Below are 12,312 nucleotides of genomic sequence, written 5' to 3'. Positions count from 1 at the left end.
TTGTGATCTCTCAACTTCAAACCAGAGAGTGTAAGTTGAATCCCTCTCTAGAAATAGAAGCCTTACCATGGCCATTTCCCACCATGGGTAGAAAGTCTAGTCTGCAGTGAGGAAATATGCCAACATGCACAGAAAAAAAAAGGGATAAAATGGGCATGTGGGCAGGTCTTTCTGGAGGCCAGCCTCAAGATAGGTCCTGCTAGGCATGGCCTCCGTGGACCTCTTCTCTGATTCTCTGCATGCCTGGACTCCTCACAGTTCCCACTGTGAAGCAAGAGAAAGAAAAGAAGGCCTCTCACTACTTGGGGGCCTCTGTGTCCTCACCCTTGGATGGGGCTGTCACTGTGGAGGTTGCTTTGAGGCTCCGCTTCCGCTTCTGGACGTTCTGCTCCGGGTGGAACAAGATGACGTAGGTTTTGGGTACATAGAGCATGCCGAGGGACACCGATGCGCTCATGCTCAGGGACACAGTCAGTGTGGTGGTTTGAATGTAGATCTGAGCCATGGAAAAAGGGACCAGGTGGGACGCAGCCCTGTTTTCTCTTACCCCCCACCTCCACATAGCCGTGGAATGAGCACTTAGAAAAGGACAACTGCATAAGCAAAGGCCCCATGGCATGAAGGGATAGTCACAATGTGGCTCCAGTATAGGCAGGATGGAGGGTGAGTGACATGGCACTATGTGGACCAGTGTCTGAGGGAAGACAGTTTTATTCACAGAGAGTGACACCTGGGGAAATGGTCCATGTGCCTAAAAAGGTCTAGAAGACATTAATGAATGAATGGACATGTTTTCAAATGTACAAATGAATGAACAAACTGAGATTGAATAAAGGTAAAAGTGAGCAAACATACAGACGAATAAACAAATGTTCTACTCTACAAATGAATAGATGAGTGAATAATGATCAAACAAATGGATCAATAGATCAATGGATCAGTAGATAGAAAGTATATAATTGAATGAAAGGTTAATCAACGGTTAGAAGTGTGGATGAATGAATGGCTGGATGAACAAGCAGAAGGCAACTGGAAAGATAAGCAAATGAACAAGTATTAAAGTACAGGAATAAATCAACCAACCAAGCAAGCATTCATATGTGTAACCCAGCTCTTGGGACAATTGAGCCCTTCCTTCTGTGGCAGAAGGCAGGAAACCAATGAGGTAGTGAAACCAATAGGAGACCCCAAATTACCTTTTCAGCTGACTGGGCAGTGCCAAAGAAGATAGGCACAAAAGCCAGCCAGATGATGCAGGTGGTGTACATGGTGAAGCCAATGGGCTTGGCCTCGTTGAAGGTCTCAGGCACACCACGGGCCTTGATGGCATACACTGTGCATGTGACCATGAGTAGGAGGCTGTAGCCCAGGCAGCCGATGAGAGACAGATCTGACATGTCGCACTTGAGCACCCCTCTGGCTTGCTCTGGGTCCACCGTCCGCTGCTCCTCATAGTCGATCACACTGTGTGGGGGCTGGGCCCCTAGCCATGCCATCACTCCCACCACCTACAGGAGACAACATCATATCAGGGACACACTAAGACTGGCCACCGACTGAGGTCTCTGGCAGGTTAGGGTCCCCTGGAGGCTGCTGACCTACTGGGGGGGGGGGGGGATGCTTGGGTCTGAGAGAACCACTATGAAGAGAAGAAGGCCTTCCAGGAGGGGAATACTCAGGCCTGTGACATGGCCCCGTAGAGAGAAGGGGCTGCAGTGGAGGTATGTGCTAACAGTGTCAGGGCTGGTTGGGTAAGGGGCTCCCGGACATCCTCTCCCTGTATTCCAGCCATTACCAATGTCATTTACTGAGCCCTGTAAGATGCAGTAACTGCAGACAGAATCTATGGAATTTTGATCCTAAGTGTCTTCTCTATCTATAGAATGGGAATCATCATAATCTGTTTTAAGAACACGATGCCAGCTTGGAGAGGGGGACGGTGTATGTACCACTTATGTCACTGCATACTGGTTAAGGGCCAGGCCCAGCAGAGATGTTCTCTCCTCACCACCATCCAGTAGGCAGTATCCCCTTCACTCTGTAAATGTGCAACACTAGCTTGTTCCTATATAGCAGCATGGCAAACCTAGTTCCTGAGGACCCCCTTCCTCCTCCAGATGCAGAGAACTGCTGAACAGGATGTAGTGAAATAACGTGTGAATGCACAATGCAGCCTAAATTGAAGATGCCCTTAATGGAGAATTGTAAGGATGTCAGGAGCTGATGCTGGGCAGCTGGGAGGTTATCGGAGTCAGACACAGGTCCTAACAATGAGGAGATGGAGCCTCAATGTCCTCAATGACAGGAGACATGACTTTGAGGTAAGGGCAGCTGGGGTGCAGGAAAGAAAACACCTGCATCGAGTCAGGACCCTGAAAGGACTGCCCATACACTCATTCCCTGCACAAGTGCGTCTGATTTAGGGGGAGGGTATGGGGACGTGAGGTAGGTCTGTGCACCTGGAGCAGGACTGTGTGATCCTGGAGGAGGGGATGTTTTATAATAATTTGTACAACCAGAAGGAACACCTTTTTGTGATTCTCCCAAAGGCAGCAGCTTCATGAACAAGCGACTAATAAAATGTCATGGCACCCACGGTTCAAAAGGCGGCTTGGAGGCTTTTCTTAGAGCAAAACTCCAGGTGGGGGACAAACGTTTCCTATGAGTAACTAACACTCAAGGCCTGTGATACGCGGGAGTAGCAAGCAAAATGCAGCTCACCGACTTTGCATCGCCTGTAATTGATTAAGAATTAGGACCCAGCACGTGTAACTAACTCCTACCAAATAACAGAAAATGATCAAAGCATAGGAAGAGGCGTGCGGCAGAAGAGGACACTGCAGAGGCCATTGTACTAGCAATGAAGTGAGGCAAACTGAAACAGCAGTGAGATACCATTGGACAGCCGTCGTTTTGGTATATAACCTAGTAAAGTTGAAAGTGTGCCTCTTTGAAAGGGTCCAGGGTTTCTGGAAATGAGGGCATCATGTGGGGAGCCCCTGGGTGAGCTGGGGGCACTGAATGTATTCTGAGCATCTCTGTCTGGGGTGCGGTGTGTCATGGGGTTTGCAGGCAGAGAGGCAGTGAGATGCCTTTTCAGGATGAGCTGGGCACTGAGATGTTGGCCCTCCCTGGTAGAGGAGGCTCACGCCCTGCATGTGCAGGAAGCATCCTCCAGCTGTGAACTGCATGGACCGAGGCCTGTGGGTAGGAATGAACATGGTACATGCACGGCTGGGTAGGGAGAAGGGCTCGCTTGGAATGGAGAGCATGCTGTCCACCGGGCCCTGAGAACTGGGCTGGCTCGACAGTGTCACACAAGGTCACACACACCTTCCTCTTAGTACCCTTTGCACGGAAACCACCCAGCGCTTTCCCAACCACAGGATCAATTCCAAAGCTGTGGAAAGACCCAAAGGAACTCAGCTTTTGCTGCTCATACATCATGAAATCTGGCCATTTACGGAACAGGGTGCTCCACTCCCTAGCTAGTTCCATTCCTGGGGCCCGAGCCTCTCCCCAGGGTCTGGGCAGCAGTAACTCCCCTGATGGAAACAGATTCGTTGCTTGAGGAAAATGTATCAGATTTTTCTCTGCTTTATGTTTATATGGGGACCCATTTTCCTTCCAGGAAGTGGAGGAATGGCTGCTCTTAACCGAGTTCTCCTCACAGGAGAACGGCAGGGCCCTCTCTCCCAGGGCTACATGTTTTTCCAAAACGGAAGAGGGAGTCTCTGAGTAGCGGTCAGCGCCTCCCCCTCCGGAGCCCGGGGACCCACCTGCACGGAGGTGAGGCCGAAGGTGATGACCAGCTGCGAGGTGGGGCTGATGAAGGGCGGGGGCGTGACGGAGCGCTTCCCCCGCTCGAAGATGCGGTAGATGCGGTTGGTCTTGGTGAACAGGGCCGAGTAGCTGAGGGTGGTGCCCAGGCCGAGGAAGAGCCTCCGAGCCGCGCAGACGGCCGCCCCCGGCTCGGCCACCATGAGGAAGGTGATGGCGTAGACGAGGAAGATGCCGGTGAGCAGCACGTAGCTGAGCTCGCGGCCGGAGGCGCGGACGATGGGCGTGTCGTTGTGCCGCACGAAGGTGGCCACCACCGCGGTGGTGGCCGTGATGCCCAGCACGGCCAGGAGGAGCGGCGGGGCGGCCCAGGGCGAGGCCCAGGTGAGGCGCACCACGGGCGTGGGGCGGCAGCCCGTGCGGTTGCGCAGGGGCCGCAGGTGCCCGGGGCAGACCTCGCAGGTGAACTCGTCCGCCTGGAAATGGTACCCGTCGCAGGCCTCGCAGTGCCAACAGCAGGGCACGCCCTTCACCATCTTCTTCCGCTCCCCAGGCCGACAGGGGAGGCTGCACTGAGAGGCCGGCACTTCCCAGGGGTCCCCTGACCACTGCAGGGCGCCCACCTGCAACGTGGGACACAGGCCCGTGGCCCTCCGCCGCCAGGGCCGGCGGGCCCGCCTCCCACGCCCCGAGCTCGCAGGCCACTCACGTCCAGCCTGAGCGTCTCCGCCCACTGGCCCACCGTCTGGTAGCCGCCACTGCCCGCACTGCCGTTGGACGCCTGGTACTGGAAGATGTCGTATCTCCCGGGCGCATCCCCGTTCTCATTGAACATCACTGGGGTTCCCGCGCTGCCTGGAGGGAGAGCCTGGCATCCTCAGTGGGTCTCCAGCCCATCCCAGCCAGCCTCCTGGAGAGGCCCAAGGCCCGGCCAGGATAAAGGAAGAGCTCAACAAGGACACGCAAAGAAGCTCGACAGCAGGGAAATGCCAATCAAAACCACAGTGAGATACCACCTCCTGCCCAAACCTCAGAAAATACCAAGGAGCAGCCAGCACACAGAGAAGCTGGAACCTTATGCGTTGCTGGTAGGAAGCTTGTGCAGTCAGGTGGAAAACGGTATGGTGGATCTCAAACAGTATGGTAGAATTACCACATGACCCAGCAATTCCACTTCTAGGCATAAACACAAAGGAGCTAAACACAGGAACTCGAGGAGATCCTTGAACACTCATGTTCATAGCAGCATTATTCACAACAGCCCAAAGGTGGATGCGACCACGTGTCATTGGGGGTTGAATGGATAAACGAAAAGTGTTTATCCATACAATGGAGTATTAGTCAGCCTTAAAAAAGGAAGGACATTCAGACACATTTACAACATGAATGAACCTTGAGGACATTGTGCTAAGTGAAATAAGCCAGTCACAAAAAGACAAATCCTGCATGATCCCACCCGTACGAGGTATTTAGAACAGTCAAATGAATAGAGACAGAAAGTAGAATGGTGGTTGCCATGGGAGGGGGGACTGGGAAGTTGTTTAATGGGATAACAGTTTCAGTTGTGCAAAATGAAAAGAGTTTTGGAGATTGGTTGCATAACAATGTACATGACTACACTGTACACTTAAAAGTGGTTAAGATGGTAAATATACGATACGAAGCTATATGTATGTTACCAGAATTATAAAAGAAAATGGAAATCCTAACTGCTCAGGTGAAAGGATGAGTTCAGACTTGAATAAAGGTCTGAGTGTTGACATGAAATTAGTACTAGTTTGGTCAGCTTTATTTTTTTTAGAAGCTTGTTCTGTCAGCTTGTAAAGTTGGTCTGGAGTGAAATTCAGCTGTGCTATTTAGCAGAGAGCGTGGCAAAGAGAAGGCGCTCCATATTTGGTGGACGAATAGAGTTTTAATTTTCTAAAGGACAGTTGTTGTACAAGAATTGTATCTCTCCCCACAAACCATAGGCACAGCCAAGTCCATTGGGCCTTTTCAGAGCCCCCACCATGTGCCAGGCCCTCTGCTGGTACAAGGGGGCACATCAGACTGGTGCCCGGTGCTCGGGCGGAGCAGGAGCTAATTGGGGCAGCGTTTGGAAGCTCGAGACTCACAGTGAGCAGCATGTCCGTGTCATAGGCAGTGCCTCTTCACTGTATGCCCTGTGCCCTGAGCGACCAGATGCCTTCAAGCTCTGTGCAGTGGAGGGGAGAGTTGTGTGTGACCTGCTGAGGGTTTCAGGCAGAAGGAGTCACAGAGAAATTCCCCAACACCTGCACTTTTCAAGTGGGGAGAAGGGGTGCTGAAGCCTGAGAAAGGAGGAGTGTTAAAAAGTGGTCCTCAGAACTTGGCTCAAGTCCCCAGCTCCCAGCTGCAGGTGCTCCCTAAACCATGCTGCCTCTCCCATCCCTTTGCTCCCCACACATCCGGGTCCCAGGGAGAAATCCATCTCAGGGGACTTCGCCTCTCTCACGTAGGCGTTCTGGCATCCACTCACCATTGAAGCGGACTGCCCGGATATACTGCAGCAGTGTCCGCCCGTCGGTGGGCTCCATTGCTGGGCACAGGCCTGTATGCCCAGGACAGAGCGCCTGGTGCATGCTGTGTAGGGCATGGGCAATGGCGTACACTGCGTCGATCACAAACTGCACCTTCCCCTCCTGTTCGTAGGTAGAGTCCCGGCCGATGCGTTCCTCACCTGTCCTAGGGATGCCCAGAGGGAATGCGCCTGGCCCCCCAGGCACCTAAACTGGCCTCCCACCTTTCCCATCACCTTTCTCGCCACCCTTTGCAGCTCTCACCTGTGCATTTGCGGGTGGATTTGTCTGACTGGGTACCTGAGCCGGTCAGTCTGCAGTTAAAATTCTCTTCCCAGAACTCTGCAAACCAGATGTTCCGGCGGTTGTTCTCCAGGGAGCGTGTCATGAAGTACTGGTCAAACCCTGAGAGGGAGCGGGAGAAGGGTGGTAACCATAGCCAGCCACAGTCCTCCTGTGTCCCTGCACCAACTGCTCACTTTGCAGCTAGGAATGGCCATTGAACCAACTTCTGGCCGGTGAGTTCAAAGACATCTGGGGACTCCTGGGTAAAATTTGCATCCCGATGTAAACCTGAGCCTCACTACATGAAATACTTCTATGCTGCACATTCTTTCCTGGTTAGGATGCTGCTGTGAACATGTAGTGGGGGGAGCGTCAGCAGCCACTTTGTAAATATGATGCCACAAGCGTGAAGACTCAGCAACCACAGAGGGTGGTGAAACAGAAGGGAGGACAGAGCTCAGGGCTTTGAGAACGTCATCGACTCACTGCCCCAAACCTGAAGTCTTGTGATGAAATGCTTTCATTGCGGAGACTATTCTCAGTCTAGTTTGCCACTTGCAACTGAATGCATTCTGAAAGGGGCCTGGGGGAAGGATGTGAGGGTGGGTGTATACCACCAAGAGGTGTATACCCCTCAGTGTTATGAGGGTCCACACTTTACAAATAGCCCTGAAGTCCCTCATCAAGTTATCTGCCGTTCATTCAGCCTTTGGGAAAAGGAGCAATACTGTTGTAAAGTGGGCATCCCTGCTGGATTCTTCCAGATATTCACAGATGGGGTAGTGGGAAGGGAAAAGGGAGGGGCGGCCTCATTACTTTGAGCAACAGGACAGTAAGTCCCATCTCCTTGGTTTCTCTCCCTCCCACCCTCACCCTAAAATCATAATGCCTTTCAATAGAATGAAGAAGACAGGTGTTGAATTAAAAAATAAAACAACACAAAAAATACAAACTAAAAAACAATTTTTTTACCCTATATGGTGGGTGTGCTTTTCCTCATTTGCCAGTTCATTCAAACACTGCTCGGAGGGATGTACTGAGAGAATCTCAGAATCATTGAACTGGGGAATCTTAGAAGGGACCTGGATCACAGTATAATTTTACCAGTGGGGTAAAGAAGTGCCCCAAGAGGGATGGTGGGAAAGGAGGGGTGGGGGCAGGGGACCCAGTGGAGGAGGTCATCCTTACACTCACCATCAATGGAAGCTCTTTTGGGCAGGATGGTGATAGCCCCCACGGCCACGTCCTCCAGGTTCAGGACGGGTGAGATCTTGGCCCCCCAGCTGTCTGAGCCAACCCACAGGAAATGGCCCGTCAGGTTGGCCTGGCGTGCTGCCTCGAGGACCCTCCTGGTACAAACAGGGCTGAGGGTGAATAAAGTCCAGAGATCTCCCTTTAACTTACCTCTAGTCAATTCTCATTCTTCTCTCTCCATCTATCCCATTCCACATCATTCATCAGACCGTCATTGGCCAGGGAAAACGGAGTATAGGGTGTTTAGAACACTTGCCCTGGGCTTCTGAGGTGGTCAGGGCTCCAGCCATCCCTGGTCCGGGCTTGCCCTCTTGCTCCATGCACTATGACCCACTTCACACTGGAAGCAGGGCCTCCCTTCTCTTACAGAGCCTCCTGCTGGCTCTGCCCCAGGGCTCCGTCGCTTTTGCTCATTTTCTGCACTTAGATCTGCCCACAGGTCTCCCCACTATGAATTATAAAAACAGGCATGTATTCTTGTGTGTTTTCTTGGCTAGTCTTAGAGCATCCCCACTTAGAGCAGACCAGGCAGAGAATGCAGCAGGAAAAGTGTGTGTGTGTGTGTGTGTGTGTGTGTGTGTGTGTGTGTGGTGGTGGTGGTGGTGGAAAGGATGGGGGGTGCAAGAAGGAAGGAAAGGGAGGAAGGGAGGATGTGCATGTGGGGATGAGTGAGAAGACAAGGCAGGGCCTTCAAGGAGGGCATCCAAAGAACAGTGACTGCGGTTCCATCCATCCCACCTGATGTCATCCTCGTTGGCAAAGATGATGATGCCCCGAGCGTTGGGCGTCTCCATGAGTCGTCTGATAACCTTGTTGAATTCTCCTGGCTTTGGTTCTCTGGGAATCTTGATGGACTGGGCAATACAGACTCCCCCTGAGTGTCCAGGATGCCAAAGTCAGCGTTCATCCATCCCACCACCCACTGGGGCTGCCAGAGAGCACGACTGTGTAGTGTGATCACTCAGGAGTCTGGGCCAGGGGTCTGCAGGGGTGAAGCCTAGCCTGGGCCCCACCTGCCAGGCCACGAGGCAGGACTGAGTCCTCCAAAGGAAAGGGGCGCTGATGGAAGACACATCCAGGCTCCCCACCATGGCCCCAGTGCCCCTATTTCACAGCCCCTGGTTCTCCCCTCTGTAGGTTCCTTGGTGCCTCTGACCCCCCTGTCCCAACTCACCCGCCTCTCGGGAGATCTGTACAAAGGCCTCAACCCCGCTCTCGCCATAGTTGCCCTCGGAGGCCAGCGTGGATACATAGTTCCATCCGAATGCCCGCACGATGTCCACCATGGCCTGGGCCTGGTAGGAATCAGGGGGCACCACACGGGAGAAGAAGTCGTAGCGTGTGGAGTCGCTGAGCTCAGGGGCCGTGGAGGCATAGCTGATCTGGGGAATCTGGAGGGGGAAAGGACACCCAGGCTGTGGATAGAGGTTCAGTGACCCCAGGAAGGGAGGGCAATGGGGACTCAGGATGCAGGTGGGGGCACAGAAGGTTTGGGGTAGGGAGCTGAGAACCACTGGGAGTGGCAGAAGGTGTGGGGAAAGACCTGCATCTTGTGAATAGGTCAGATGAAACAGGGGAGGTGTGAGGAGTGGGCAGGGCCACCACATCCAGTTGTGCAGGGTGTGTCTGAGCAAAGGAGCGGTGGGCGCCCAAGCCCAGCCTGCAGCCAGTCTTGCCTCTAGGCACAGGCTGTGTCTGCCCTGGGGAAGGACATCCTTGTCAGTCCCAGAGGAGACAAGTTTTCCTACTTCACACAAAGGGGAGGTCAAAACAGACCAGAGAGCTGCTGAGGGACATTTGATTTGGGGCTAATGTCTAAAATCTGGGGTTTCAGCGCCTCCTCAGTTCTGGGCTGAGCTGGCAGCATTGGGCCCTGGACTCACAGGGACCTCCTGCTCATTCAGCCACAGTCCTCACTCGGACCCTGAAGGCCCTTGAGTTTGAGATGCTGCACCTGACCTAGAAGGGGAAAGACAGAAACCAGAGCTGCAGGCAGGGAAGGAGACAGAGCCCACAAATGTGAACAGACATGAACTGGTGAGACAAAGACACCCTCCCCCCAACACACACACACACACACACACACACACACACACACACACACACACTCGGCAGCCACACAACCTCTCTTGGTGCCAAGTAGAAAGTGCATCTGCATGCTCTGCACCAACACTGCCATCCAGCAGAAACTGGGGTGGGAGGGATTAAGTGGGTGCCGATGATGGAAGGGGCCCCGAGAAAACCTCCCTAGTGCCATGGAGAATCAGAGAAACTCAAGAAACAGGTCCCCTGCCTAGCCAGATGGGAGTAAAGCCTCCCTTCTCAGAAAGACAAAAGGTCAGAGATAACCCCCTCATGGAACCCCAGTAAAACTGTCCCAGAAGCCCCACCCAAGTGAATGTACGGAAAATCACCCACTCTCATGCAAAGGCCCCCCAATCCCTGATCCCTATGGCTCCCCCAGTCCCTGCCCCTCAGATTGCAAGGAAGGTGCTGCCTTCCACAGAAGGCAGTTAGCAGGAGATGAGGGCAGGGCAGGGCACTGCAGACGAAAGGAGACTCCTCTGGCGCTTCTTTCAGAGGCCCCTTAAGAGACCTTTAGAGGCAGGCATTTTGAAATTGAATTTAAATGATGATCAGAAAAGAGGATCGAGCCCTGGCTGGGTTGGCTCAGTGGATAGAGCGTCGGCCTGTGGACTGGAGGGTTCCAGGTTCGATTCCGGTCAAGGGCATGTACCTTGGTTGCGGGCACATCCCCAGTAGGGGCTGTGCAGGAGGCAGCTGATCGATGTTTCTCTCTCATCGATGTTTCTAACTACCCCTCTCCCTTCCTCTCTGTAAAAAAGTCAATAAAATATATTTCAATAAACAAAATAAAATACGGCTTTACATTTCTCCCCAAAACATATAATCCTTGCCTATTATTAAAAAAAAGAAAAAAGAAAAGAGGATCGAGGTACAGGTCCTTCCAGACCTACCCACCCCCGGGGCAGCCAGGAACTTGTGCGGCTTGCCCCACCGTTAGGAGGGCCCTAATTCCGGGGAAAACTTGCTCCTTGTCTCCACCGGGGTCCAGGGTCAGGACCTCCTTGCACGGGTGTGCAGCGTGTGCCCCAAACTAGGACACAAGCGGCCAAGTGGGGTCTAAAGTCCAGGGCGCGCCGAAACCGGTTTGGCTCAGTGGATAGAGCGTCGGCCTGCGGACTCAAGGGTCCCAGGTTCGATTCCGGTCAAGGGCATGTACCTTGGTTGCGGGCACATCCCCAGTAGGGAGTGTGCAGGAGGCAGCTGATCGATGTTTCTCTCTCATCGATGTTTCTAACTCTCTATCCCTCTCTCTTCCTCTCTGTAAAAAATCAATAAAATATATTAAAAAAAATAACAATAAAAAAAAAAATAAAGTCCAGGGCACCGTGCTGTCAGCTAAGGGGGCTGGTTTCCTTATTCCCACAGCGGGCTGTGTGCGGGCGGCGGCCGCTGGAGGGCGCCAGAGCAGACAAGGGAGGCTGAAGTGGCGGGGACCTGGCTCAGGCGGTGTCCGGCTGGACCCAGAGGCTTCCTTTGAAGCCCTTGTTTGTCCTGGTGAGTTGGAGTGACTCCTGCCAGGAGACTACACCTCAGCCACCCCAAGGGAGAGGACTGGGCGGAGGGGCCGGACGCCGAGCGCGGCCAGCGGCCCTCACCGCAAACAGACGCAGCACGTTGGCGACCATGATGGAGACGGAGCTGGCCGAGGCTCCCACGACCGCCACCACGCGCTCGGGGGGCGCGGCGCGCAGCGGGGGGACGCCGCCGGGGCAGCGCACGGCCGCCTCCTCGCCGTCGCCGCGGCCGCGGATCAGCGCCTGCAGGAAGCTCAGGGCCTGCTCCAGGGCGTACGTGTCCCGGGAGCAAGTGTCGAGCAGCCGCGCCCCCAGACGCACGCCCGGCAGCAGCTCCGGGTCCGCGTTGATGCGGTCCAGCGCGTACAGCATGGCCTCCAGCCGGTGAATGCCCTGCTCCTTCTTCAGCGGCCCGCACGCCCTGCCCGCCGCACCCCGCGCGTGCACCGGGAACAGGCCGCCCAGCGTGAGGCCGCCCGCCAGGCGCACCGAGCCCGCCGCCGCCGCCGCGCCCGCCTGCGCCAGCGCCAGCGCCAGGATCGGCGGCAGCAGCGCCGGCAGCGGCGGTTCCAGGAGGCTCCGGGGCCCGGCCATCGGCTCCCCGGCTGCGGGAGGAGCCCGGACGGACCGGGAGAACAGAATCGAAGAATGCTCCGAGTGCCTGCCTGGCCGGGGACAACTGGGGATAAGGGAGCCCCGGGAGCTAGGGAGAGGGAGGTGCGCAATAAAACTTGGCCGAGCCTATCAGAGAAGAGGTGGGATATCAACTCGGCACTGTCCCAGCCTCCCCCCTCCTTCTCCCACCCCCACCCCCCTCCGGCCCCGCTGCTCTCAACACCCTCTGAACCTGATCA

General features: G+C 54.5%; 1 protein-coding gene across 1 annotated transcript; it reads right to left on the bottom strand.

The window, feature by feature from the left end:
* Window positions 1-298: 298 nt before the first annotated feature.
* GRM6 (glutamate metabotropic receptor 6) lies at window positions 299-12,052 on the bottom strand (the record flags this gene model as incomplete). Its single annotated transcript, XM_079771265.1, has 10 exons — window positions 299-496; window positions 1,197-1,508; window positions 3,780-4,403; window positions 4,490-4,631; window positions 6,274-6,478; window positions 6,582-6,722; window positions 7,797-7,951; window positions 8,595-8,730; window positions 9,031-9,247; window positions 11,540-12,052. 10 exons carry the CDS (start codon window positions 12,050-12,052, stop codon window positions 299-301), a joined length of 2,643 nt encoding a protein of 880 aa, XP_079627391.1.
* Window positions 12,053-12,312: the final 260 nt, after the last annotated feature.

This window comes from Cnephaeus nilssonii (genome assembly GCF_951640355.1).
Source record: "Cnephaeus nilssonii genome assembly, chromosome: 5".
NCBI classification, from domain to species: domain Eukaryota; kingdom Metazoa; phylum Chordata; class Mammalia; order Chiroptera; family Vespertilionidae; genus Cnephaeus; species Cnephaeus nilssonii.
The sequence above is the reverse complement of the archived record's forward strand: the minus strand, read 5'-3'. Positions and strand labels throughout refer to the sequence as shown.